Genomic DNA, 24,452 nt, shown 5'->3' with positions numbered 1-24,452 from the left:
GTACAGTAGTTTAAACTGAATATTCTTTCCTAGTTAATTTTCTCTGAAGGCATTTTGACTTTCCAGACGAGTCCTTGACAGAGGTCTGCAGCATCTCTCTGAAATTGGCTAGAGAGCGCGGGAGGAATTTCAAAGGATATCCTCAGGGCAGGCTTGAATTTCCCCTCTCAGCCGTGGACAGGTGTCAGTAAATGGGTGTCGGCTGAAAGCTATGCGCTCCAGTGCTTTGCAAAAGCAAAGCCTCACAGATGAGTAACTGGGGACACACCTTCTTAGAGTCCCAGTCCAGAACAGCTTCACAATCTATAATAACAACATCATCAGGCTTCCAAACAAGAGGAAGACATTTGCCCCATTGGACGTCGGTAACCAGTTAGTCCAAGGATGCCAGCTGTTTCTGTGTAGCTTGTCCCATACTGCCCCTCACCCTTTGCATAAAGAAGTTCCTCCTGTTGTCAGGTTTAAAAGCACTTCCACATTGTGTCCGCGTGTGACCTCCGGTTCTCGTTTGCCACTGTTGAAACTTGCTGGCTTTGAGGATTTTGAAAACCTGGATCGTGCCCCGCCGTAGTCTTCAGTGCTTGAGGCTGAACAGGTCCAGCTCTTTCAGCTTTTACCCCATCACCTGTGCAAACCTGGGAGCGACTTACTGTGCAACTGTGGAGAAGATGGAAGTTAAAACGTCTTGAGTACTTTTTCTTTCTGTGTTCAGATGATTTCATATTGCTTTATGAAATGTAAGCGGTGCTCACGTGCTCTCTAGTTTTTTTTTATTCCAAAAAATAATTAAACCATTAGTGTGGCACGATGGGAGTTAAATCAGCCTGGCACCTTAAAAATATCTTGGAGCGGTCCAGTGTCTACAGAAATTTTACAGTATGCCTAATTATAGAGCAGGGGATCGTTTAATTGAATCCATGTTTTCCTTTCTTTGTGTTTTCGTCCAGGAACTGCACTATGGAAATTTGCTCAGGGGCCATTTAAGTTTTACTGACTAAATCTGACTTGGCTTGCATTGTCTTGTGAGGATCGCTGTGGACTGACCACTAAATGCATGCTATCAAGTTGCTAACTTAGAGAGAGCCAAGCGTAACTTGCTGAAGCAACTAAAATGTCTTCCACTACCTTCTTAAGCCAAAGCTCAGATATTACTGTACTTGTACTGGTGTCATTGGTACACGGAAACAGATTTAAACAGCATGTTGGAAAGGAAGAGATTTAACTGGAAGCAGAAATGTATAGACAATTTTATTTACTGCCAGCAGTAAAAAAGTTTTCTAAGAGAGATTGGTCTGTTTTCTTGCATCCCTCTTTAGTCTTTATCCAACAAACACAAATTAACATCAAGTGGCTCCTTCATTAATGTAATACTTTTGAATTCTCATGGAATTCTGAAAATATTATCTGGAGGATATTTACTGTATATCTCCTGGTGATTTAAAATGTGTTTATTGTGAACTCCTAGAATTTGTTTTTTTTTACTTTTCTACATTTTATTTTCATCATATTGTATTACATGTAGTGCCAAGACCAAGGATCAAGGTATTTTTTTCTGTAGTAAAGTACACATAGAGAACAAGGATGTATATACATCCTCCCCTGGTAGAAGCAGGCCATGTTTGTAAATTAAAGATATTTAGTGGTTTTGATTTCTGACACTGTGACGGGGCTTTCACAATGTGGTCTTAGTCCACAGTGCACAACAGTCTTGGTGGTGGCAGCAAAAGGAACTCTATTCTCCTGTAACAGAAACTGTGAACTGCCCAGAACACATCATAAAGCTGACATGCAGATTTATATTTTTTTATTAGAACAAGAGTTGCCGTCATTGATCTCTGAATATACATATTTTAAAAGATATTTTTTAAGTCGGGGAATTAATATTTCTAGAGGCTTCACTGAATTCATACCGACGAGGTGCATAAGCTGTTGTGATGGGGATAGTTTATAACTCAGTGGAGGCTCAGATCAGCGCTGAGCTAAGGGTTTATTATTCCTTATTGTTATGCTTTCTGTTGTAAACAGTGAAGGAAAATGGCAACATTACCACAAGAAACTTGTTTTTTTTTCCTGTGAAGATGTGTTTTCGAAGAAGGGCTGCCGGGCTGTGGGAACATATTTTCCAGCCCTTGGATGAGGGGGAGGATGAAAAATCTGAGATGATGTAGAAGCCCTACAGACACCCTGTCCGCGGTGATGAAGTCAGGGAGCTGGAGGAGACCCAGATGATCTGTGGGAAGGAATAGTGGGTCTCTGTGAAGAGCTGCCTTTATTAATAATTCAAATTTCCATTGACATCACTGCAGAGCTGCAGACAAGTGATGGAAGAAGAAACTTACTGTTTCAGGAAGAAAGATCACCCTGTCTCCACCAAAGAATTACAGGCACAGAGCACTTAGACGTTTGTTTTCTTGAGGTTTGTTCTCCACAGTACATTGAGTTCAAGTTTCAAACTTATTACGCTTGAGTGTCTTCCTAAAGGTTTCTTTCTGTTTTCAAGGCATTAGAGGGCTAGAACAAACTATGTCTGCGTCCATTCCATTTGTTAGCATAACTTTTCTTTTGCATTGAATTTCGTTTTTTTTAAATGGTTATTTCAAGCTTCGGCTTGTTCTTCTGGGTTGGCCTCTGATGTGGCTTTCAGATCGTGTCTCAGACTTCATTGTGTGTCTGATCTTATTCAAGATGCAAATTAAACCATCGTGTTTGAATATGGATGTATTTATATACTCTAAGCGTCTGGGTTGTGTTTGTCGTTGACAGAAATCGGAGACACAGTCTCTGCGGATATTCTGTAGACTGCCTATACTGTGTGTTCTCCTCATTAAATTTCTCATAGCTTGCGAGTGTGTCGAGAGCATTTCACCAGTGGTCTGTCTGCTTGGGTTATCTGCTGTTAGCACACGGGGTGCAGCAAGATCACAGCTTGCCAGTGGACAGAGGTGTGTGACCACTTCTTTTTCAGCTCGTCTCCCATGCCTGCAACACCTGGTTCCACATCTGCTTATGAGTAATTGCCTTCCTGTTGAAAGGAAATGAGTGTTGCACCATGCTGTTTTCCACGTTGGTAAAGCATTATTGCGCAGCATTCATGTGCACCCAAACCTCTTCTCTTTTCACGCTTCTGAAGGTAATTATGCTTAAGGTTTGTCCGCATGCTGGATCATCTAGCCATTCCTTTCTTGAAGCACACGCTAGCAAGGAGATGACTGACTGAAAGCATGGCCGTGCCTGCTTGCACAAGACTGAGCATTCCTTCTGTCTCCCCAGGTAACGGCGAGCATGACTGAAGAAAGGCAGCAATCTGATTGGACGAGGGAGCCCCTGCAGTAATCGCTACCCTCCTGCGGTCACCCCGAGACAGACTGGTAGTGGGATGGCGAGGAAGGTCAGCTTCAGCGACTTGGAGGAAATGGAAGCTGCGATAGAGTGAGTCACAAATATTAAGTCTTTCATATCCCCCAGCACCCCTCCAATTCACTCCCCTAAATATCCGTCTAAAGCCCGTTTCTTTTGTGCATTACAGATTACTTTTATACAGTATACCCGCTCGCAGGAAGGGAAGAAATAAGATTGGCTATCAGACTTCTGCTTGGCCTGCCTTATCGATTGGCCGTGGGTACACAGTCAGTTCCAACGCAGGACAGACTGCGATCAGGAGTGGGAGAGTCTCAGCAGTCTAATGTGACACTCTGCACTCTTGTTTTGCAGCTCATTTGCATGAGAGCCCATTAAATAGTAAAAATGTCTGTAATTGTCAGTCCATTATTATTCTCTGTCATTGTTCTCTGGGGAGCTCTGATCTTTTTTTAGGGTATGTATTCTGTCTCTGATGCAAAAGCAGCTTTGTTTTAATCTATTATCAAGTAACTCTTCAGAACAAGAAAAAAAAACACCCAACAACAGCTTTGCATCCTCCTTCTCATTTTTTTTTGTCAGTTTCTGTGTCAGTTCGTCTCTTGTCTAGACCTGCTCTCATTCCTAAACTGTTAAATTTCTTCCTTCGCAGTGCCCCTGTGTCAGAGGCTGTCATCCACCTCTAAGAGTTGCCTTGGAGGGTTGGGGAGGGGGATGGGTTGATAAGTTTATCATGATGTTGCAGTTCAGCACAGGAGGGAAATTTACACAGGAATTTACACAGGGTTATGTTTTGAATGACTATAAGAATACAGATGTTGAAATCTTCCTTGAAAGCAGAAGAAAGTCTAACCCTGGTCCAGCCAGCCATCTCATGACCTGCCTTATCTGCCACGTGCCACTGCATGTGTATGAACTGTGTCTACACGCTTGCTCAGTAAGGATTTTTTTCCTGTTTCCCTGCAGGAGTCCCTTAAGTCCCATGGACGAAAACCTTGTCCACGACTCCTTCAGCCAGCTGATCGAGGAGCAGAGCCACAGCATGGACGAGGAGGGTCAGGAGGTCATCGAGATGGATGACATTCTGGGGGAGGGGCGAGGTAACAGCGGGGGTTTTACAAACTAATAATAAGTCAACGGAGCCTGTTGGAGGTTTCCACAAGCCATGTGAGGTTGAATGCTTTAATCTTAATTAGGATGTCTTGGTCATTTAAGAAAAGCATTCAGTGTTTAAAGAGAACTCTGGACAATAATATCTGACTTGACGCGCTTCTTGTGTCCCAGGTTTTTGCTCTCCGTCTGAAAGGCCCCTGTTCTTTGGTCTCTTTATCTCAGATAATCCGGCCTACCTGTCCTCTCCGGCCCGGCACGGCAGGGATGAGCCGGGAGAGAGGGAGCTCCCCATCAGCGGGGGCGTGCGAGATGGGGACCCCCTTATGAGCGAGCACTTCTCTGCCGCCACTCTCAGGGTGCTGTCGGCCATGCCCAGCCGCACCATCGGTGAGTCCCGTCTGGCGGCGCGACCTTGCGCCTCTTACGCTGTTTAGGGCTGCGGAAATCTGCCTCCGGCCTGGGACCATCACTCCTGGACTGGCCTCGGTGCATTTGAAACGGACACCTGCTGTACGGGACGTCTCAGAAATAACTGTCGTGGAGAGTAGGGAGTAGAGGGGTTTACTGCCATATGTACATGTGCGTTGGAATTTCTTATTCGCACTGTTCTCTCAGGACATACACAATACACAGACAGCACTGCACAATGTAGACAGTGCATTGCAGACATAATAAATAATAACAATGGGAACAATAAATATGTAGTAGTGAGAAAGGAAAAAAAAACATGGTAGACCATGCAAAAAGTGCATTGAGACCGAGGCGCTGCACAGTTAGCTGTTGAGGATCCACACTGCAGGAGGGTAGGAGCTGTTCTCAAGCCTAGTGGTCTGTGCTTTAATAGTGCGGTACTGCTTGCGTGACGGGTTGTCCTTTGTTGCGACAGCGGATGGTTTGAATCTCACCAGTTGATGGTGTGAATCTCTTCTATTAATGGTAAGTCATGTGCTATAATCCACTGTGCCGTTTCCACAAGCCTTTGTAGAGCGTCTCTGTCCTGCACGGTAGTATTGCTGTACTGCACAGTGATGCCACGAGGGAGGAAACTTTCTAACTTTCTATGGTGCACCGGTAAAAGTTCAGGAGGAGCTGCTTCCCCATACCGCGTTTCTTTAAGCACCTGCAGAAAGTGCAGGTGCTGTTGTGCCTTTTTTAGACTGGCTACAGTGTTGTGTGACCAAGCCAAGCCAGTGGAGATCTGCAGACTGAGGAACCTGAAGCAGCTGACAGTTTCCACTGCTGTGCCAACGATGAGATTGGGGCGCGACTCCCTCTGGGTCTCCTCAAGTCCACAATGAGTTCTTTTGTCTTGTTGACATTCAGGGCCAGATTGTTATCAAGGCACCTCAACAAGTGTCACTTGTTGTACGTGACACCGCAGGAGTAACTGAAAGCGGGGACAACGTTATCAGGAAAGCCACTGCGCCATAAGTGGAAATAATTTCCATGATTGCAGCAAGATTGGTAATGGTCACTCACAAACACCCATGCATGGTCATAACATAGGACGCACATGGCTGCAGCCAGACTACAAAACTTGTGGTATCGCTGCTGGAATTCGGGACAATATGGGGCTTGCACCTTATGTGTGTGTCTTCTCCTGGTGTTCTCTAGAAAATGGCCGTTTTCGTCACGGTTTAAAATTGATCTTAAACCTTCGTTGAACTGTGCTGCGACCTCTTGCAATGGCGGGCAGAATATTCACTTTGAGTAATGTGGTAGTACCACTGCAAATCCTAAACCAGCTTAGAGCAAGTGTAAGGATAGTTCCTGCTGCTTTGGAGCTGCTCCTGGAATCCTGCAGGAATGGGATATTTGTTTTGTGCTCGTAGTCCCTTTGCATCTCGGACACCACGGCACTCAACTATATGTGCAGGACACTTTTAAACGGAATGCTGCTGAAATTCCAGTGTTAAGATATTTCTCAAGGCGTGAGGGCAGCCGGAGATTGTGTGAAAGCAGAATTGGGAATTAAGTTGGTGAAGACTTGGCTTCACCAGCTTGGCTGAGGGCCAACCTCCTGGGGGTAGCACGGGGGTAGGACCCTCCTGCCCGGTGAAAAGGCGACCAAGGGGCAGCTGAGAAGGTGGAGACAAGCGAGGAAGAGGAGAGGGTGGTGTGTGGTATATATGGGAATCTGAGAAATTACATCAGGATTTGTTGTGGGTTATGGCAGCTGAGTTTCATCCGTCCCACTACCCTCATCCCCTCCTGAACCTTTGTCAGAACTCCATATATCTTTATAAATATATATATATAAGATGCATATATTATTCTTAAAACAAATCAGGATTTGTTTTGCTTGCAATCCATTGATGCCACACATTTCCTCCACACCACTCTTTGACTTACCTTGTGATCCTAACTCATTCTGCGGCAGATCTTGCACATGCCTGAGAAAACCACTTGGGGTCTTCAGGGATCTGTGGATCTGGATCAGAACAGGATCAAGGCAGGATCCTGCGTATTGGTCTTAGAATGATGAATCTTTGCAGATACATAGCTAAATAAGATTGTATTCCTCGTGCCTTTGGTTTAGGCCTCCAGCTCTTGCAGTGCACATACTGTAGCAAGCTGTCTGAGAACCTTATTGATAACAGGGTGTGTTTTACAACATCAGCACTTTAAAATAACTTTTGACTAAGAGTGTATCTCAGTCTAAAAATATTTCATCACATGATGTTTATAAGTGTGAAATTTAAGTGAAACCTTAAGTTTCAGCAAGATAAAGATGATTTTTCAACATAGCAGGTTTTTACAAGTGTGGTGTGAAAGGCTGACTTAAGTTTGAGTTGCTGAAAAGTTAGAGGAAACATTCCTGTTCTGTCGGATCTATGGTCCAGTCCGTAACCTCCATTGCCTCCGTAACTTGAGACCCACTTAGAAATTTGGAGAAAGCAGAATTGTGATACATTGTAATGGTGAAGAAATTTAATGTTAAAAAAAAGTTTGTTTTTTTTTCACAGTTGCCTGACAGTGGGTGTGTTCTAATCTGGTCTTTGTTCTAATCTGTCGCATTCATCTACCAGATAAAAATTCACCATCAAGTCCCGTGGGCATAATTGTGAAGATGGGGGTGGGGAGGAGAGGTTAATGTTCTTACTTTTTTGATTTGTTCCAGGCCTAGGTTTGCTTATTTTGTGAAACCTGCTGCCTGTGACGTTTTACTCCCTACAGCAATGAACGTCTGCATATGTGCTGCTTGTTGCCTGTTTCAGGCATGCAGGACTATTGCATGGCATTGCAACAGAGGGCTCTTCTCTGCCTCACCTATGCTCTAGTTCATCTTCCGCTGGCACTGCTGCTGTCTGGCAGAATCAGCTTTCAGTGTCAAAAGCAACTTCCTTCTGCAAAAGGTCTTATTGTGGTGGGAACATTTCGGTATCTCCTGTAAAACGCGCAGTATGTCAGACCTGCTTATACGCATCAGCTCCCTCGATATCCTCATGGGTTTTGGTTTTCCGCCCTCAATCTTTTGTGTTTTGAAAATGTGTCTGTCAAGAGCTTCAGCAAAGGAGCTCTGGGGAGAATCTGACTCCATGGATCAAGCCCTCTAATAACTTCCAGATGCCTCTGACTTGGGAGTTTCTTTCCCCTGCAAGAGCATGGAAAAATCCGGGGTTGTGGGACAGGAGCCTGCTGGTGGTGGTGGTGGGGTCATAGCTACACAACAGCACTTTTCACAGGCTCTTCAGGGGTCTTATATGTAAAATCAAACAAAATCCTACAATCTGCTGAGGTAGCTGATGCATTATAACTAAATAGTGGAGTTTCTTGAAACCGAACCTGTAAGGTCTTTAAATAACATTCTCAAGATTGTTCTTGCGCAGTTTTCTGTCATTGACGCACCACCGTGATGTCATCGTGGCTTGTATCATGCGCAAAGGCCAGAGAAGTATTAGTCACCAGCGAGCGCAGACCTGAGGGGAGTTCGGGTTCCTGGCGTCGGCTCCGCTGTCCCGGGTTTTTATCGCCGGCTGCTGACTGCGTGTCCCTTCCCCCCTCCTTGCCCCAGGGCGCAACCGCGGTGCCATCATCTCTCAGTACTACAACCGCACCCTGCAGCTGCGGCGTCGCCACCAGAGCCGGCCCTCCATCCGGGACTTCTCCCACTCCTCCCGGCCCAGCATCCGCGGATACGGGGTGGCGGTGGGCGAGGACGAGGACGGTGAGGGCTCCGCCTGGCCGCGCCCCGTCGCCGTTGCGCGCGGATTTTGTCGGAGTGCACCCAGGGGGGTGCCCGGGGGCAATTGCACATGCCCTAGAATCGCAGTGGGGCCCCGACATCAGTACTGACATTGAGCCGAGGTTAATGTGTTCAAGCCGTTTAATGGAGTATTCCGCCGGGCTTGCCTGGATCAAGCTATCCAGCCGTCTCGTCAAAGACGATACCACCCAAACCCTAATATATATCCTGTACAGAGTACATGAAAAATAAACGAGTGGTTGAAAACCAAGATTTTTTTAATTGGAGCAAGCAAGCTCTTTAATTTCCTATTTAGCTGAATTAAGATACTTTAGATGACCCCTGTACCATCCATACATTAACTCATTTTACTTCATATCCCGTGAGTTAAGAAGCACCAAAGTGGTATTCTGCATCAGCAGCTTGTCGTCTGCCGTCAGGTTCTCACAAACGACACTTGCGTCTTGTGGGCACCCAGTTCTCGTCAGTCATTTGCACACTGGCCTGTTCCACTCGCACCACCTGTTTATTTTACTGTCTTCTAGTCTACAAAGTAACACTTCATGTGGGAGGGTTAGATATGCAGTACATTGGCTTTACATTTTTTTTTCTTTAGAATGAAGGAAGTGAAATTAAATGAAGTGCAGTTCCTGGTTCCAATTATGGAAGCCAGGAGTGGAAGACCTTTATTTATAACTCGTATAGTAGAAAAGAAGAAATGAATATAGTGGTGAGACTGTATGTTTGCCTTCTCAAAAATAGAAATTATTATTTGACCCACTTACTGTGCGTCTGCACAGAGAGACTTCCACAAGTTTAAAAACCCACTTTCTGGCTAATAACGTTGCCCAGGCCAGAGAGGCAGGTGGAGCTTTAGCTAGACCACCTGGAAGAGGAAAATGAGAAAACCTTAATCTGGCCCGTCTCATTCAAGCTGTTGATGCGCGAGTGGGAGAGCTCGCCTTACTTTTTTTGTCTCGGCGGGTGTGCTACAACCACACAGGAGTGAAAACACTGTTGCAATGATCTCATTGATGGTCCGGTTGGTTTCAGCTCTAAAGACGGAGCGTCTGATCAGCAACCTGAAGAGCCTGCCAGCCAGTGATCGGGCCCGCACGCTGCGGACCATGCCCCTCAGCCTGAGCGAGAAGTCTGAGCTCCGGTAGGCATGGCCTCCACCCCGAGCCCGAGCCCGAACCCTCACGCTGCCTGCTCTCAGTGGAGATGGGGGGGTTATTCTGATTCATACCTGCCACTGGATACAGGCAACAGCCCATCTTTCAATCTCCTCTCTTTCAGATATCTGCAGTTCATGAGATTTTTTTTTAATAATTGGTTTCAGTACATGAAGAGTGCAAGGTCTAGACAGGGGATAAGATAAGATAAGAGATAAGACTTTATTAGCCATGTACAATTTCTTGCATTAGGAATTTCTTTTTGCTTACCCCAGCTTGCTCTCCATGAGACACACAGACAGGGAGAGAAGCTTGGGGTCAGAGCGCAGGGTCAGCCATTTAATACAGCACCCCTGGAGCAGTTGGGGTTAAGGGCCTTGCTCAGGGGCCCAACGGAGTAGGATTCCTCTGCCGGCCGTGGGATTTGAACCGGCAACCTTCCAGCCACAGGCACGGGCCCTTTTTTTTTTTAGATAAGATCACTTTATTAGCCATATACAGTTTCTTGCATTAGGTATACAATTTCTTGCATTGTATAGCTGGGACATCCTGGATTCGCATGGGGAAAAGAAAGACAAATTCTGTTTTTTCTTGAATTTGTCCGCAGGAAACTGGCCTGTAACTATAAAGGAGGGCGCTCTGTTTCCCGCAGTGAGATTCCGTGCTGCAGCCACATCAAGAGTTATTTCATCATTGTGAGTAACCGGCCTGCAGCTGTGTGCAAAACACGACCTTGGGTTACAAGGTGCACTTTACCCCTTTAACGTTCACTTACAATCAAACGACAGAAGCCGAACGGCATGAGAGTCCACGGGTTTCAGAGGAAGCCAGAAAATGCTAAGAAACAATTTTCTAATTAGCAAAAAAAAATTTTATTTGGTAATTTTTGCTCCTAGCTGGCAAGTGAAGGGTTAAGTGTTGCCAAATCCTTACGAAGAACTGTAGTTTCCGCTCTGCATAAAACGTCACTGTGGGTACGTTTGTATCCTTTGTACCAGGAGCAAAGTCTGACTCATTTTTTTCTGAAGGGTTTTTTTTATGTTGCGTAACAACTCTATGTAACATCCTACCTTAAGTATTTTCTAACTTTTAACATGCAATTTTTTTTTGCATGTAAATTGCTCCTCACGTGTAGCAAACAAGTGTACAGAATCCATTAGAAAACGCAAAATCCTGAAATGAAGACAAACTTAGGTGTGTCACAACAAGTCGCAGAGCCGCAAGTCCATGAACTGATCACTGCATTACTGCACTATGCTCAGTAATTGCCATTCTAGTTTACTTAATTTGCAGTTGGGTTTGTATGAATCATGCGTTTGACCATGCAATTGATCAAAAGGAATATTCCTTTGACACTGATATTTATAGTGAAGAATTGTTTTGAGGTGCGGTTGTTGTGTTTTTCCCTGCTGCTGTGAGCACAGTCAGGCGGTCCATCGGCCCTCAGCCGAGCGGCTCTGAGCCTGGACGTGTTTTAGGACGCCTGAAAGTGTTCCACTAGATGACGGCCAGCGGCGGTGTTCTGTGGCTTGTCTTGCGCAGGGCCTGCGGCAGGGCTGGTCCAGCTGGCTGGCCTTCCTGCACCGCCTGCAGCTGTGGCAGGTGGCGCTGAAGCAGCTGGGCGGCCGCTTCGGGACGGGCGTGCTCTCCTACTTCGTCTTCCTCAGGACCCTGCTGCTCTTCAACGTCTTCCTCTTCCTCGTCAACACCTTCTTCCTAGTCATCCCGCAGGTGGTCCACCGGCCCCCGGACGTCAAGAACAGATCCTTCCTGGGCCTGGAGCTGCTCACGGGGGCGGTAAGGACAGGCCTGACCGTCGGCGCTCCCGTCCGGACACCCGAGACCCGCTAGCATTCCTTCCGTCCGGGCTCAGACGGATTTGCCAACATGCTGTACACCCAGAATAATTCCCAGTCAGCACAGACAAGTGGTAGCTGAGGATTTTAAAGTAATTTAAAGCAGGGGAGGTTTCATGACAAATTCTTTAAGATTCTGGTTGAATAAACACCTGTACTGTCGCAGTTAGGCTTTCGAGGCATGACTGGGGCAGATGGGCCTTCTGTCGCCCGGTTGACGTATCTAATTCTGCCCATTCTGTTTCTGCACAGGGCTACTTTACAGATACTGTGATGTTTTATGGCTACTACACCAACTCTACCTTGAACAGCAGCTCTAGCCCTGCAGCCGGAGCCTCTGATGAGAAAAGGATGCCCTACAACATGCCTCTGGCCTACTTCTTCACCATTGGCATCTCGTTCTTTATCACCTGCATCATCCTTGTCTTCAGGTTAGCTGTGCTGGTGATTCTTTTAAGATGATGTGCCGGTTGGATTACGTGCTGCACAACATTAAAACGCGTAGACATAACATGTTTCATGGATAATGAAAGCCAAATGATCAGCTTGGCTTTCATTATTCAAGCCATTTTAGAACTGCTGATCTGCTAAATAATATTTCCAACTGTAGATCCCTTTAAAAAGGCTTTGTTAACTTGTTCATTTGTCCAGATATGGTGTCACACTTCTGGAGTGCGAAGTCAGGAGCTATATGCAGCCTGGAAACACAGATTTCCTTGATGGTTAAACCAGCGCTTGTGCTTTTCTGTTTTTGCAGCATGTCGAAGTCTTTTGGTGAAAGTTACCGGATAGACACCCCTCACGGTGACCTGGCGATGAAGGTGTTCTGTTCCTGGGATTTTAAAGTCATTAAGAAGAGCTCTGTAAAGCTGCAGTGTGAGAACATCAGCACTCAGCTGAAGGTAGTTTGACAACACTTGGGCACACACAGCTGGAATTGTCCTACTTGATTATGCTGCCAGACGAGAGTGAGCAGTTAGCATACAGGGGCAGTGTAGTCAGGGCTGGATTTTGGTGTTCGTAGGCCCTAGGCACTTTCACTCCGAAATGTGCAAAAAGAGGGGTCAACGCCAATTGAATGACGTCGATTGACATGATGCACTAAACTTTTCTAATGCTAAACCACGTGATCGATGGAGTGAGTCAAGCGGCCATCACTTCGATTCTAGTTTCAGCTCATTTTTCGTTAGTCACTAGTGTTTCCCTCCTTTGTAGGCCCTAAAAAGTTCGTCGGCCCTAGGCACTGTGCCTAAATGGAAATCCGGCACTGAGTATAGTCCTGACCTGACTCCACAGAAAGATTTCTGTTTTCCTGGGAAGGGTTGGAAAGGGGGAAAACATTCCACCCGGGGCTGCAGACGACAATGAAGTTCAGAAAAGCCAGTGACGCAGCAGGGCAGGAAGGGAGAGGGGGACTGCGCAGCCCTTGACAACAACAGCTGTTGCCCCCCCCCCGAGACCAATGACAAAGCCACATACTGGAGATGAAAGCAAGTTGTTCACTCTCCCTGTGACCTCTCGGCTGCAGGAGCTGCTGTCAGAGCTGGCCCTCAGGAAGAACAAGACGAGCCTGCTTCAGAGGCTGGCGTGGGTGATGGTGCACATGCTGGCCTGGGCAATGTGCCTGGGAGTCACACTGGGCTGTGTCCTGGCCACATACTACTTCTCTGATTACATGCACCAGGTAAGACCGTAGTGGACACGGAGGTTATACAGCACATGTCCAAACTACATGCGCTGTGTAATCATGGGGGGCATTGCTCGGATTTTCCAAAACATTTTTCACAATCAAAACCCCCTGGTCAAACTGCAGAGTATGTTTGGATGATGTGACCAAGAATTAAAAAAACATAGAAAATGAACTCTCAGCCTCGCTCACGGCCTTCTGTTATTAGGTAGTGTCTTGTATTTTTATTTACAGCTTGGATTAGGCCTAGCATCATAGGACAAACATGCTCTGCTTATATTATATGCTTTACTACTTGCTGTTAGAATAATGCTGATCTTAGTGTGCTGTGATTAAAACAACAGGACCTGAGGTTTGTACATTTGAATTTGTTTCATGTTTTGATTAATAAAATTAATACCAGTGAATAAAAATGTGAGAGCTGAGAGCTGTGAGAGATGATCAGCCTCTTGATGTATGTAGGAGTGAGTAGCTGCATTGTTTGGGCTCCGTTCTCTGTATGATCGGCGCAAGGTTTTCTGCAGGGTGTCTCTCTTGCGTATATCGTGCATATTGCAAGGTGAGCTTCAACACAGGCGAGGTAACCTAGCATTTCCAAACCTGGAGAACTTCAAATGATCCTTTTTGCAAATGAGAAGGTGGCACTGAGGGTGGAGATCATCAGTTAGCAGAAAGATTTGTGAATCCCCGGCTCTTTAGATGCTTGTGTACTTAACTGCTCTGAATCCCAGAGTAATGTGACTTACAGCCTCAAAGTGATGGGACCCATGTGTGAGTTCACCTTGCTCACAGGGATTCGGGGAATTAAATGCGCGACAGCGGGGGTGGGAATCTTCACGGATTCCCAGGAATGTTAGCAGGCACAGGCATGAGCCTGGGATCAACCACAGGGCCTGGTTCAAGCAGCCAAGGAAAGGGTCTCCTTGTTGGTCCAGTTTTTTTTTCTCCCACATGGAAAATGATTGTTCTGTGCTGCTTAGGTATGTGTTCTCATTCAGTGAAATTAGCAGTATTTTATGATGATAACCACGTAGGTGAGTTTTCAAGGGTTTCTGTTTAGAATGTCTGCCTATGCAGTGGATGGAATTGTTTTGTTTTTTTTAAGGCGTATCCTTAAAAAAACACAAAACAATTCCATCCACTTTTATATGATACGATAATACTTTGTCTGATTTCTTTGAAATTTGTTTAGCACCCAAGCAGCTGTTTCACATAGGCACGAACATACAAAAACAATCTAAACAGTACAGATAAACATTGCTTTAAAACTATAAGAAATATAAGAATCCATAAAAGACATCAACCTACAGGAATCCACAGAGCTCACCAGAAACTGTGAGTTTACCCCCCCCCCCCCCCCCCCACAACAAAAAATGCAGTGCTATTGTGCGATTATGATTAAACTAGCTGTTGCCACAACATCCTGTTGGGAGTGTAGGTACTGGAAAGACAGCAAGTGGGTGCAAGAGCTGTCAGAGAAACCTCCATAATTCACAATCTCTTATCCAGTCTAAGGAGATCTGACGTGTGTGATGAAACCAAACGACCTGAAGGCATGTGTGTGTGACACACACAAGCACTGCATCAGATAATGTTGTTACTCCTGGTTTTAAGATTTTCAGTCTTGGCTGGGTGCTGCCATGTAATGAGCTCATCTTTGCACCATCCAGGACCACAACCACAAGGTCTTAACATGGCGCCTGGCCAGGCAGAGGTTTACAAAATCAGTGTCCGTTTGGAGTGGTGATCTCCATAGTCATAGCTGATATAAGCCGAAGATATTTTGTTTGTTGAGAAACCAAGCTCAAAGTAGATCACACATTGATTTAAAATAAATTCTAGATATGTACTACCTCAGATATTATATATTTTTCATCAGGTTATTTTAGAGCTCTTCTGTGGACTCTGCTGCCGATACACTGGCATCAGAATAGTCCCATTTCTCTCCTACCTGCTGCAGTATTGGGACAATCATCGCATGACCAAGACGAAAATAATTTGTATTATTGTTTTACAATGCAGTTGGAAAGAGTCATCTCCCAGGCAGCTCATTAGATAGTCCCAGCCTCTTTCTTTGCGGTTATAATAATTGAATGAATTGCTTATCGTCTTCTCATAACATAAATGCTCCACATTCTAACAGAGCTGGGAGAGTGAAATGCTGTACTGGTATCTGACTGGATTGAGAGTATTGTTACAGTGGAGCAAAGCAACTGATCCCAGCCCTGGTTCTGTGTGTTCCACACAGGACCTGAGGACGAGGACACGAAATGTTGACCAGAACAGCAGGCCAGAGGGTCTCCTGCTGCAAGAAGCCAGTCTGCTAGCTCTGCCTGTGGTGGTTTCCAGTATTAACCTGCTGGTACCGGGCTTCTTCAACACAGTAGCCTGGATGGAGGAGTTCAGCTCACCCAGTATGCACACCTATGTCGCCATCTTCAGGTAACAAATGGAATTTGTCTGTTCATTCTTCCGCTTAAAAAGTTTACTTTAAGCTGGAAAATATCCTTAATAGCATTGTGATGTTTTGAACTTTTAAGGAATTGGAATTGTATTGAATAACCCTGATCTACAGGTCCAAATTAGCTGGGAGTATACAGCTGGAATCTGACTGGAAATCTGAGCTCCTTGTTCCAGTCAAATAAGGAATTCACTGACAAATAGGTCTAGTGCTATGATTTTCCCCCTGCTCTAACATGATGTCAGCTAGATTAGGAAAATGAAGTCGGTTATGTTGTCTTCAGAGAGTGCGTTTTTATTCCGTCTTCATGCATTGCTAAGAAGAGGAACGGTGAATGGATAGGGTGCTGTTGCAAAGCAGAACTGCCCTCCAGTTACATGACTATTCTGGGCTGTTTGCAGGAACCTGGTGCTGAAAGTGAGCTTGCTGGGAGTGCTGTGTTACCACTGGCTGAGAAACATTGCCAAGAACCCACAGAGTGTGAACTTGGAGGTGAGAGATTGACCTCTGGTTTCGGTCAAGCAGGCTGGTGGACAGTGCAAGACTCCCAGTCCTTGGCAGTCTGCTCTGATTGGCTACTAACATTAGGAGAGAGGGCAGTGGTAGTGGTTAGCAATGCTGCCTTGCAGCGGTGAGGTCCTCGGTTCAATTTTGGACCCAGGGTTTCGTATGTTCTTCCCGTGTTTGCGTGGGTTTCCTCTGGGTGCTTCGGTTTCCTCCCACAGTCCAGACGTGCTGGTGGGTTAATTGACTTCTGGGAGAAACTGGCTCTGGTGTGAGTTGGTGCACGTCTGTGTCTGCGTGCCCTGCGATGGACAGGCATCCCGTCCAGGATGAATCCTGCCTTGTGCCCTTTGCCTGCCTAGATAGGGTGACCAATACCCTGAATTGGGTGAAGGGAAGATAAGAGAGAATACTTGACCTTCACCTGTGTTCACTGTTTTCTATTTGTGATTCTGCTCCAAATTTCTTATGGTATGATATTATATTTGACTTTGGCGATGTAACAGAACTAAACTTGAATTGAGACACTAAGAATAAATACCTTACCTCTTACACAAGAGGTGCTCAGCTCTGCTCCTGATGATCTGCATAAACTACAATTTTTTTTTTTTAATTTGCTCTTGAGTATCTTTAATCAACTGCCGCAATTTAACAGTAGCCCCAGATCTGTCATCTGTTGTTGGCTTACATAGATTCTGCTTGCCAGTGGGCCTTGAGAAATTCAGCCTTAGTTGTTGAACAAAAAGGAAAGTAATATATTTGTCTAGCTTTGATTTGCAGTCATACAAGATAATATCATTACTGTGGATAATATCAGTACCTGTGAAATAAGTGGATGCTTGCATGTCTTTGGTTGTCAGCTGTTACACATGTTACAACTGTGTGCTTTTGCTTCTCAAGTATTTTAAGACATCGTTGCCTCGGCATTACTTTGAAAATAAAAGTGCAGCACGTATTTATTTTTAAATCCCACAGCTGCAAACTCTGGTAACTTTTCTCATTCTCTTCTTCTCAGTGCTGGGAGACCTTTGTTGGACAGGAGCTGTATCGCTTTTTGCTGATGGATTTCATCTTCACCTTACTGGATACCCTCTTTGGGGAATTCCTCTGGAAGTATGTTTAATTGCAGTTCTGTCATTTCAAGAAGGACCTCAATTAACTTTTTCTTTACCAGCATAGGCTCATCGTTACATTTAGTGCAAAGTACTTACAAACAATGTATTAAATCACAAGTTGTACAGTACATTGGTATAGAAGTTCTGTCATGTTATTTTACCATGGGAAAACCTTTCTTTATCGGTATGAATGACAATACTTGTGGTAGTTTTATACTTACCAAACCAAACATGCTCAGTAAGGATGGAAGAGTAACAATTTTCCCCACGGTTTTCTCTGAATCTAAGAAACAGACGCTGTTTGTACACTTGCAAGCACACGGGTAAAAAAATATTAATCAATTTAAAGTCGCTGTGTACTAGAGTGGCAACAGGGTAGTGCAGTGGTTAGCATTGCTGCCTCTGAGTGCTGGGCTCCTGGGTTCAGTTCCTGGAGCGGTATCTGTGTGGAGTTTGTATGTTCTCCCTCTGTTCACGTGGGTTTCTTCAGGGTGGTCTGGTTTCCCCCCACAGTCCAAAGACAGACTCAAACACACCCACACTCACACTGGGGCCAGTTTCCCAGAAGGCAACGTACCAGTATGTGCGTGTCCGGCGATGGACTGGCTGGTCTCGTCCAGGGTGTACCCAGCCTGGTGCCTTTGGTTTGCCAGGATAAAGCAGTTAGAAAATGGGTGGATGGATATATATTAGAGGACAGGCATTACAAACACTTTTTCACATAATTTTCTGGCTTTTACTCAGACCTGATATAAGGACATTTTTACAGAAGCCAGAGAAATTATATGGGTCTTGAGCTTGAAGAACTCGATAAACAAATGCTATCAAATAGTAGGCAAAAGTAGGCACAATTTTAGGAAATGGTATTTTCTGTTGTTCAGCGGAATGCCAGTTTTTGACTGGCAGATTGAGTTAATTCCCTCAGTGTGCTGTGGGTACTATGATTCAAAGTGAAACGCGGTTCTGGTGGCCACAGCTCTTCCTCTGCAACTCCTTTCTTTGCTTGCAGGCTGTTTTCTCAGAGAGCCCTGAAGAGGAAGAGGAAACCCGAGTTCGACATTGCCCGTAATGTGCTGGAACTTATCTACGGGCAGACACTAGCCTGGTGAAAACCACAGCTTTCTTTTCTCAAGAAATCGATAGGTGCATTAGCTTCGCATGTGAAAGCAGGCATCAGTTCATTTACTGGATGTTCCTATTGAACGATGCGTGTGAGAAGTTCCCAATAGATCTCTCACTTCCTCAAATGGAAAATTATTCAAATTTTGTTTTAGTGGTAGCATGCCATTTTTAAGTTACTCTTGCCGTGTTAGAACTTGACTCAGACTGTCAGAAAATGTGCTTAGTTACTGTACCCCAAATGGTCATTCGTACTGTAATAGTAAAAGTGTAGTTTTATCCCCATGCAAAAAAGCATGTTTTGAAGGGCATTTAAATGCTGTTTTGAGTTTGATGCCTGTCATGGAAATCATTTTGATTGAATATCACAGAATATCTTTTTTTCCCCTCTAGGTTGGGTGTGCTGTTTTCCCCCTTACTTCCTGCTATGCAGATTATCAAACTACTGCTTTTATTTTATATTAAAAAGGTGGGTAAGAATGTCAAGAGACCAGTTTGGTGGTCTCGTGTTCAGGGCCTTTAGTACACAGCATTTTTAATCACTTGGTAGCTAAGAATTCTATAATGTGCAGTTTTGCTGTAATGTCCTTTCCTAAACCTAAATATCCTAACACACCTGAGAATACATATGCAAATTCCATGCATTCAGTCTTGATCACAACTGAATGTATGGGTCATTAATTTCAAAAGCAGTTACTATCCATGAGAAAGCAAGTCTTGCAGCTGTAACAGCATCGCTAATCAGAGACAGCCTGTAGTAGAATTCCCCTGATCCACCTGCACATTTCTCCAGGCTGCCGTTTCAGGATTATTTTATTCAGGTCAGGTGGATCAAATTATGAATCCAGCTTTTAGCAGACATGAATAACTGCATGGCTGCATTTTACCTTGACAGTTTGAGCATGGTATCGTGGTGTTGAAAATGTTACCAGCTGAACGTAGCTGATGTTAAGGCACTGCTGTCTGACCTTGCAGACCAGTCTGATGATGAACTGCCAATCTCCGAGGAAGCCGTGGAGGGCCAGTCAGATGACCACCATCTTCATCAGCCTGCTGTGTTTCCCCTCTTTCCTAGGGGCCGCGGTCACTGTCACGTACACCTTCTGGGCGTAAGTATCGCCTCCCTCCCGGTCTGTGTGTGTGGGACTTGGTGGTCCTGGCAGAGGAACTGGGGCACAAGGAAATTCCTAACAAGCAGCCGCAAAACAAAGAGAAACGTGCACAAAAACAGTACATATTCGTTTATCTTGAGTTCATTAAACACTATTTAAGTGCTGCCCTGGGGAAATTATTGCATTCATAGCACTGGATATTCGACTTGTGTGTTTCGATTCAGAGACAAAGTAAATCTTAGGTTAGAACAGCTCTTTCTATTTTTCGTTCCACCTCTGCTTTTGATGTAGTTTAAAAGTATAAAAGTGTAGGATTTACCATTGGGTTGTACCATTTGGCCAAAATGGGAGTAATTTTACTCTTGAATTAAATGGAATACAAGCAAAAATGTAATTTTCCAAACTGGAGAGAGACATGGAAAGAAGAGCATGGTCTTTAATAGCCCAAAAGGGAGACCCTCCTTGCCCTGAATTACTCACTCTCACAGGTCAGACCTCCTCTGGCTAAACAGAGCTGTCTTTACAAAATTAATTTTTCCCTTTATTTTTGTTATATACCCGTTCAATTGGGAATCGCCCAGTGGGTGTTTTTCCTCACAGCTCACAGGCATGAATAAGGCAAATGAAAATAAAAAGGGCGAGAAGGAGGAATGAATCCCCTGACCCTTTCAGCTACTCATGTCTTAATCCATCGGGGGACGCCCATTCAGGGGGTTCAGCACAGATCGCAGGAGGGGTGCACACTCGCACAGGAACAAAAGCAGGGAGGCCTTAGGTGTCTGAGTGAGCCCAAGTTGGCAGTTTCTGTAAGTCTGTAGATGCAGAACATGAGTTTTAAAGAACGCTTAAAAACAACCAAAAAAAATAGCTTACACCTATATAGCGCTTTTCTGGACACTCCACTCAAAGCACTTTACAGGTAATGGGGTCTCCCCTCCACCACCACCAATGTGCAGCCCCACCTGGATGATGTGACGGCAGCCATAGTGCGCCAGAACGCTCACCACACATCAACTATCAGTGGGGAGGAGAGCAGAGTGATGAAGCCAATTCAGAGATGGGGATTATTAGGAGGTCATGATTGGTAAGGGCCAATGGGAAATTTGGCCAGGACGCTGGGGTTACACCCCTGCTCTTTTTGAGAAACAGCCTGGGATTTTTAATGACCACAGAGCTTTTATGTCTCATCCGAAGGACGGCGCCTGTTTAGTGTAGTGTCCCCGTCACTTTACTGGGTCATTAGGACCCACATGGACCACAGGGTGAGCGCCCACTGCTGGCCCCACTAACACCTCTTCCAGCAGCAGCCTTAGTTTTGTTCCCAGGAGCTCTCTCATCTAGGTACTGCCCAGGCTCACACCTGCTGAGCTTCTGTGGGCTGCCAGTTCTGAGTTGCAGAGTGATATGGCTGCTTAGGAATTGTAATATTCCTTCTGCAGGATCAAGCCCTCTGAGAGCTGTGGGCCTTTCCGTGGTCTGAACAGCATGTTTCAGTCGGGGAAGAAGTGGGCTGAGAAGCTCAAGAGCACCAATCCAGACCTGGCCTGGCTCGCCTGGGTGCACACGTACCTGGTGGAGAACCCCCTGTTCCTCTTCATTGCAGGGGGCATCTTCCTGTAAGTCAACACGGCTTACAAACATGTTGGTATTCTTCTGTCTAATTACTGCATGAGTTGCATCACAGTTCGTGTATGTCATTACAGTGGAAAGAAGTACAGAGAGCATTATCTGTAGCAGCTTTGCTCTGGTACACAACAGTAAAACATCTGACTCCTTTTGATATCTGACTCGATCAGCAGCAAGTCCGTTGTTTTACCAATGAGCTATTAATTTTCTAGTATCGGCTAGCTCAGTGCACAAAATTCAGAAAAAAGTTAAGCACCTCTTCATTCTTCATCACATTTTATTCTGCATTCAGGCCCTGATTCCAAAGAGCGATACAAGCCTGTGCATATTCAGGCTGTGTTCAGTTCTGTGAGAAATGCTTCGTGTTGATGCTGTCTGTGCCTGTTCCTAGAACAGCAGAAGGTTTTGATTTTTTTTTCTTTCCGCCCAGAGTTGTTATTTATTTCCACACACAAGTCGTGGATGGCCAAAGGAAAATAATCTGTTTGCTTCAAGAACAGATAGAAAATGTAAGTAAAACACTGCCACTAAGTCATTTTCTAGCATCTTCATTGATTTGTATTGTGTAGAATTACTAATTAGGCATGTAGTACTCAATCATGTGTATTAATGAGTTGATTAAAAGCTGTATTGGATGTGAAGTAGTAAAGAAAATTAACATAACTTCACATTGAGTTTCTCGATAAAAAGGGAGTTTTCAGGGGAGTTTTACTGTCACAACTGTGGATCTGATAACCTTGCCTTCTACTTGTACCCAGACACTTAGCTATTTCTCCTACAAGCCCAGACGAACATGCCATTGCCTTTTTGGCCATAAGAGGTCTCTGTTGCGATTTGTAAAAATACTAAATCTCTTTTCCCTGTGACACGTTTTCCGTGCCATTCATAGGAGGGAGAGGACAAAAAGTTCCTTATTACAAAACTGCAGGTGATTCACGAGCAGAAAAGGCCAGTGTCTGGGAGGAGGTCGAATATTAGAAGCAGTCAGGTGAGTTTTAGTCAGCTTGCACTATTGATGTATTATGACTTGTCCCTGGTGGTGAAGCCATTATTATGATTTTGTCCTGAGGAGTTGGAAACCTTTAAAAAAATCAGCTACTTTAGTTCTGCAGTATATTTCTTAATTTATTATTCATTACATTGATATTTTATTTTGGGAAAAATAAGGAACAGCCTTTTTTAAAACATATGTACAAAATTGTTTTTGGTTATTCAAACTAATTAGATGAAGAACAAAGATAACAAAATCTAAATGCAATAATAAAAAATCTACATCACATAATTAATGCTAACATTTTATGTACAGAGCACAGCAAAGCAGACCATTTTCATTCTCACAAGTCCTGACCCAATTTAACTGTGGTTGACAATTAATTTTTTTTAAATGCCAAATGCCAGTTTTGTCCTTTCGTCCTTTTAATCCAAACATGAGCAATCTTTGTCGGTTTCTTGCATCTGGAAAACAGAACAATAACATCTAACTAAATCAACATTATTTTAATTTGGCAATTACAAATACAGTAGGCCTGTTATTTTAGCTGGTGTAGAGTCTGAAGTGTGTATCCAAGTGAAGTTACCATAGTAACAGTAACAGTGTACTGTATTGTCGCACACCCGCTTTTAAATCAAGCAGTAATGACAGCCTTCATACTGAACCACACGTCTGCTGACAGTCCACTGGATTCATGCCTGTTAGTACCGTGGTGTAATATGTTTCTGTCAAACCACTATAAAGCAATTTTTTTACAAATACAGAAAAATCTGACCTATACTGTTTGCTCTTTAGAGTATTGATGCTGATGTTCGTTCCACTAAAACCAGACAGATGTGGGTTTGACTTGTTAATCCAGCTGTCTGATGGATCTTTTTCAATTTATAATCTGTCAAAAGTGATGTCCAATATTCAGATTTTCTTTTCCAATCTGTCCTATGTGGTTATGTCTTGTCAAACTCTTTTCAGGTGATCTTTAGTAAGTAATTAATGAGGAGGGGGCTGCAGTTTAGTGGTGTTCAAAAGACGGCCTCTCCTGTGTGTACAGTGCTGTGGGAATTTCTGATGTTTTATGTCTTTAATTCGCAGGACTCCTAGCTGGGGAAAGGGAAATGATTTGTTCCGAGCACCCTAAACTTGCCCCTTGCCACTGTTAAAGTCAGTTTACTTAAAAGAGAAGCTGCCTGGCTGACTGGAAGATAATAAAATGTGAACTGCGCACCTGCGTAATGTGAACCGGAGTGACAAAGCAAATCATATCGACCTTTGGAATACCTGCATTCTTCTGCTCTTTACAAACAGGAGGGGAAGCTGAGGCAGAACATGTCAGAAATCTGCACAGGTTACAGACCAGATGGTTAAGGGTGTTGTCGGGACCTAGACAGCCTTCCTCATAGGTGCCGAAGGGAGATGGCCCACTTTTGAGTAGCGGGTGTAAAGAATGAATGGTTTTTTCTGATGTTCGGGAACTGGTGCATTATATTAGACCAATTGTGCTTTTCTAGCACAGCAGACCCCTTCGTCCTCCTAAAGACTGCAGCCTCTTCAAGAAAAATGAATTTCTGGTTACCCAGTCCAGAGGAACTTGAGTGAAGAAGGTGGTTGAATTCTGGCAAATGATAGGACTGCTGGCTGTTGTGTCACATTGTTGAGCACCATCAGTAAAACCTATGAGCCAGTATATCGTACTTCACCAAGGTTTGGACATTTCAGGGCGCAAGACTACAGAAATCCAACTTGTGATGTGTAGGGACTGAATATACACAAAACTCAATAAGGATTAACCACTAGAATATTAAAACAAATCCCATCTAAATTGCTTATTGTACTTTATTTATTTTTATCGTGTTTTATACAGGGTCTGGTTGTGGTGTCTTTTTTTGTTGTTTAAAACTGTGATTTGAAAAATAAAAAAACGTTTTCTTACCCTTGTCCCTGTTGTTCATATTTAAAAAATATTCATTAAGAATGACTGAGCTAAAAGGTAAGAAATTAGCATTAGGCACATACAGATGTAGCTTATCACGCAAGAGGTTTAGCATCTTTCATAATGTTCTTCCAGTATGGTATTCTGGGTTGGGTTAATTTTTGGGTTATTGCCAAAAATTGCTTGATAACTTAAAAGCTTTCAGGTGAACCTGTATTTTCTG

General features: G+C 44.3%; 1 protein-coding gene across 7 annotated transcripts in view; it reads left to right on the top strand.

The window, feature by feature from the left end:
• The window catches only part of tmc6b (transmembrane channel-like 6b), a 31,197-nt gene extending 6,969 nt beyond the window's left edge, over positions 1-24,228 (top strand). For 6 of the 7 annotated variants that reach the window (XM_088927739.1, XM_088927741.1, XM_088927740.1 and 3 more), the window contains 20 exons: positions 3,271-3,429; positions 4,324-4,457; positions 4,693-4,857; positions 8,486-8,638; positions 9,710-9,818; positions 10,439-10,526; positions 11,374-11,628; positions 11,940-12,118; positions 12,445-12,589; positions 13,216-13,371; positions 15,623-15,816; positions 16,237-16,327; positions 17,355-17,452; positions 18,464-18,559; positions 18,967-19,042; positions 19,549-19,682; positions 21,125-21,301; positions 21,742-21,820; positions 22,201-22,299; positions 23,392-24,228. In XM_088927739.1, the coding sequence (XP_088783865.1) occupies positions 3,377-3,429; positions 4,324-4,457; positions 4,693-4,857; positions 8,486-8,638; positions 9,710-9,818; positions 10,439-10,526; positions 11,374-11,628; positions 11,940-12,118; positions 12,445-12,589; positions 13,216-13,371; positions 15,623-15,816; positions 16,237-16,327; positions 17,355-17,452; positions 18,464-18,559; positions 18,967-19,042; positions 19,549-19,682; positions 21,125-21,301; positions 21,742-21,820; positions 22,201-22,299; positions 23,392-23,400 (2,490 nt within the window). In that variant the 5' untranslated portion in view covers positions 3,271-3,376 and the 3' untranslated portion in view covers positions 23,401-24,228. Of the gene's footprint in view, positions 1-2,262; positions 2,417-3,270; positions 3,430-4,323; positions 4,458-4,692; positions 4,858-8,485; positions 8,639-9,709; positions 9,819-10,438; positions 10,527-11,373; positions 11,629-11,939; positions 12,119-12,444; positions 12,590-13,215; positions 13,372-15,622; positions 15,817-16,236; positions 16,328-17,354; positions 17,453-18,463; positions 18,560-18,966; positions 19,043-19,548; positions 19,683-21,124; positions 21,302-21,741; positions 21,821-22,200; positions 22,300-23,391 lie in introns of those variants that run through there. The other variant, XM_088927743.1, reaches the window with a different exon arrangement.
• The last annotated feature ends 224 nt before the right edge of the window (positions 24,229-24,452 follow it).

This window comes from Atractosteus spatula, chromosome 11 (assembly GCF_055471065.1).
Source record: "Atractosteus spatula isolate fAtrSpa1 chromosome 11, fAtrSpa1.hap1, whole genome shotgun sequence".
In the NCBI taxonomy this organism is placed as follows: Eukaryota; Metazoa; Chordata; class Actinopteri; order Semionotiformes; family Lepisosteidae; genus Atractosteus; species Atractosteus spatula.
Note: the sequence above shows the minus strand (reverse complement) of the source record. Positions and strands in the feature narration are given on the sequence as shown.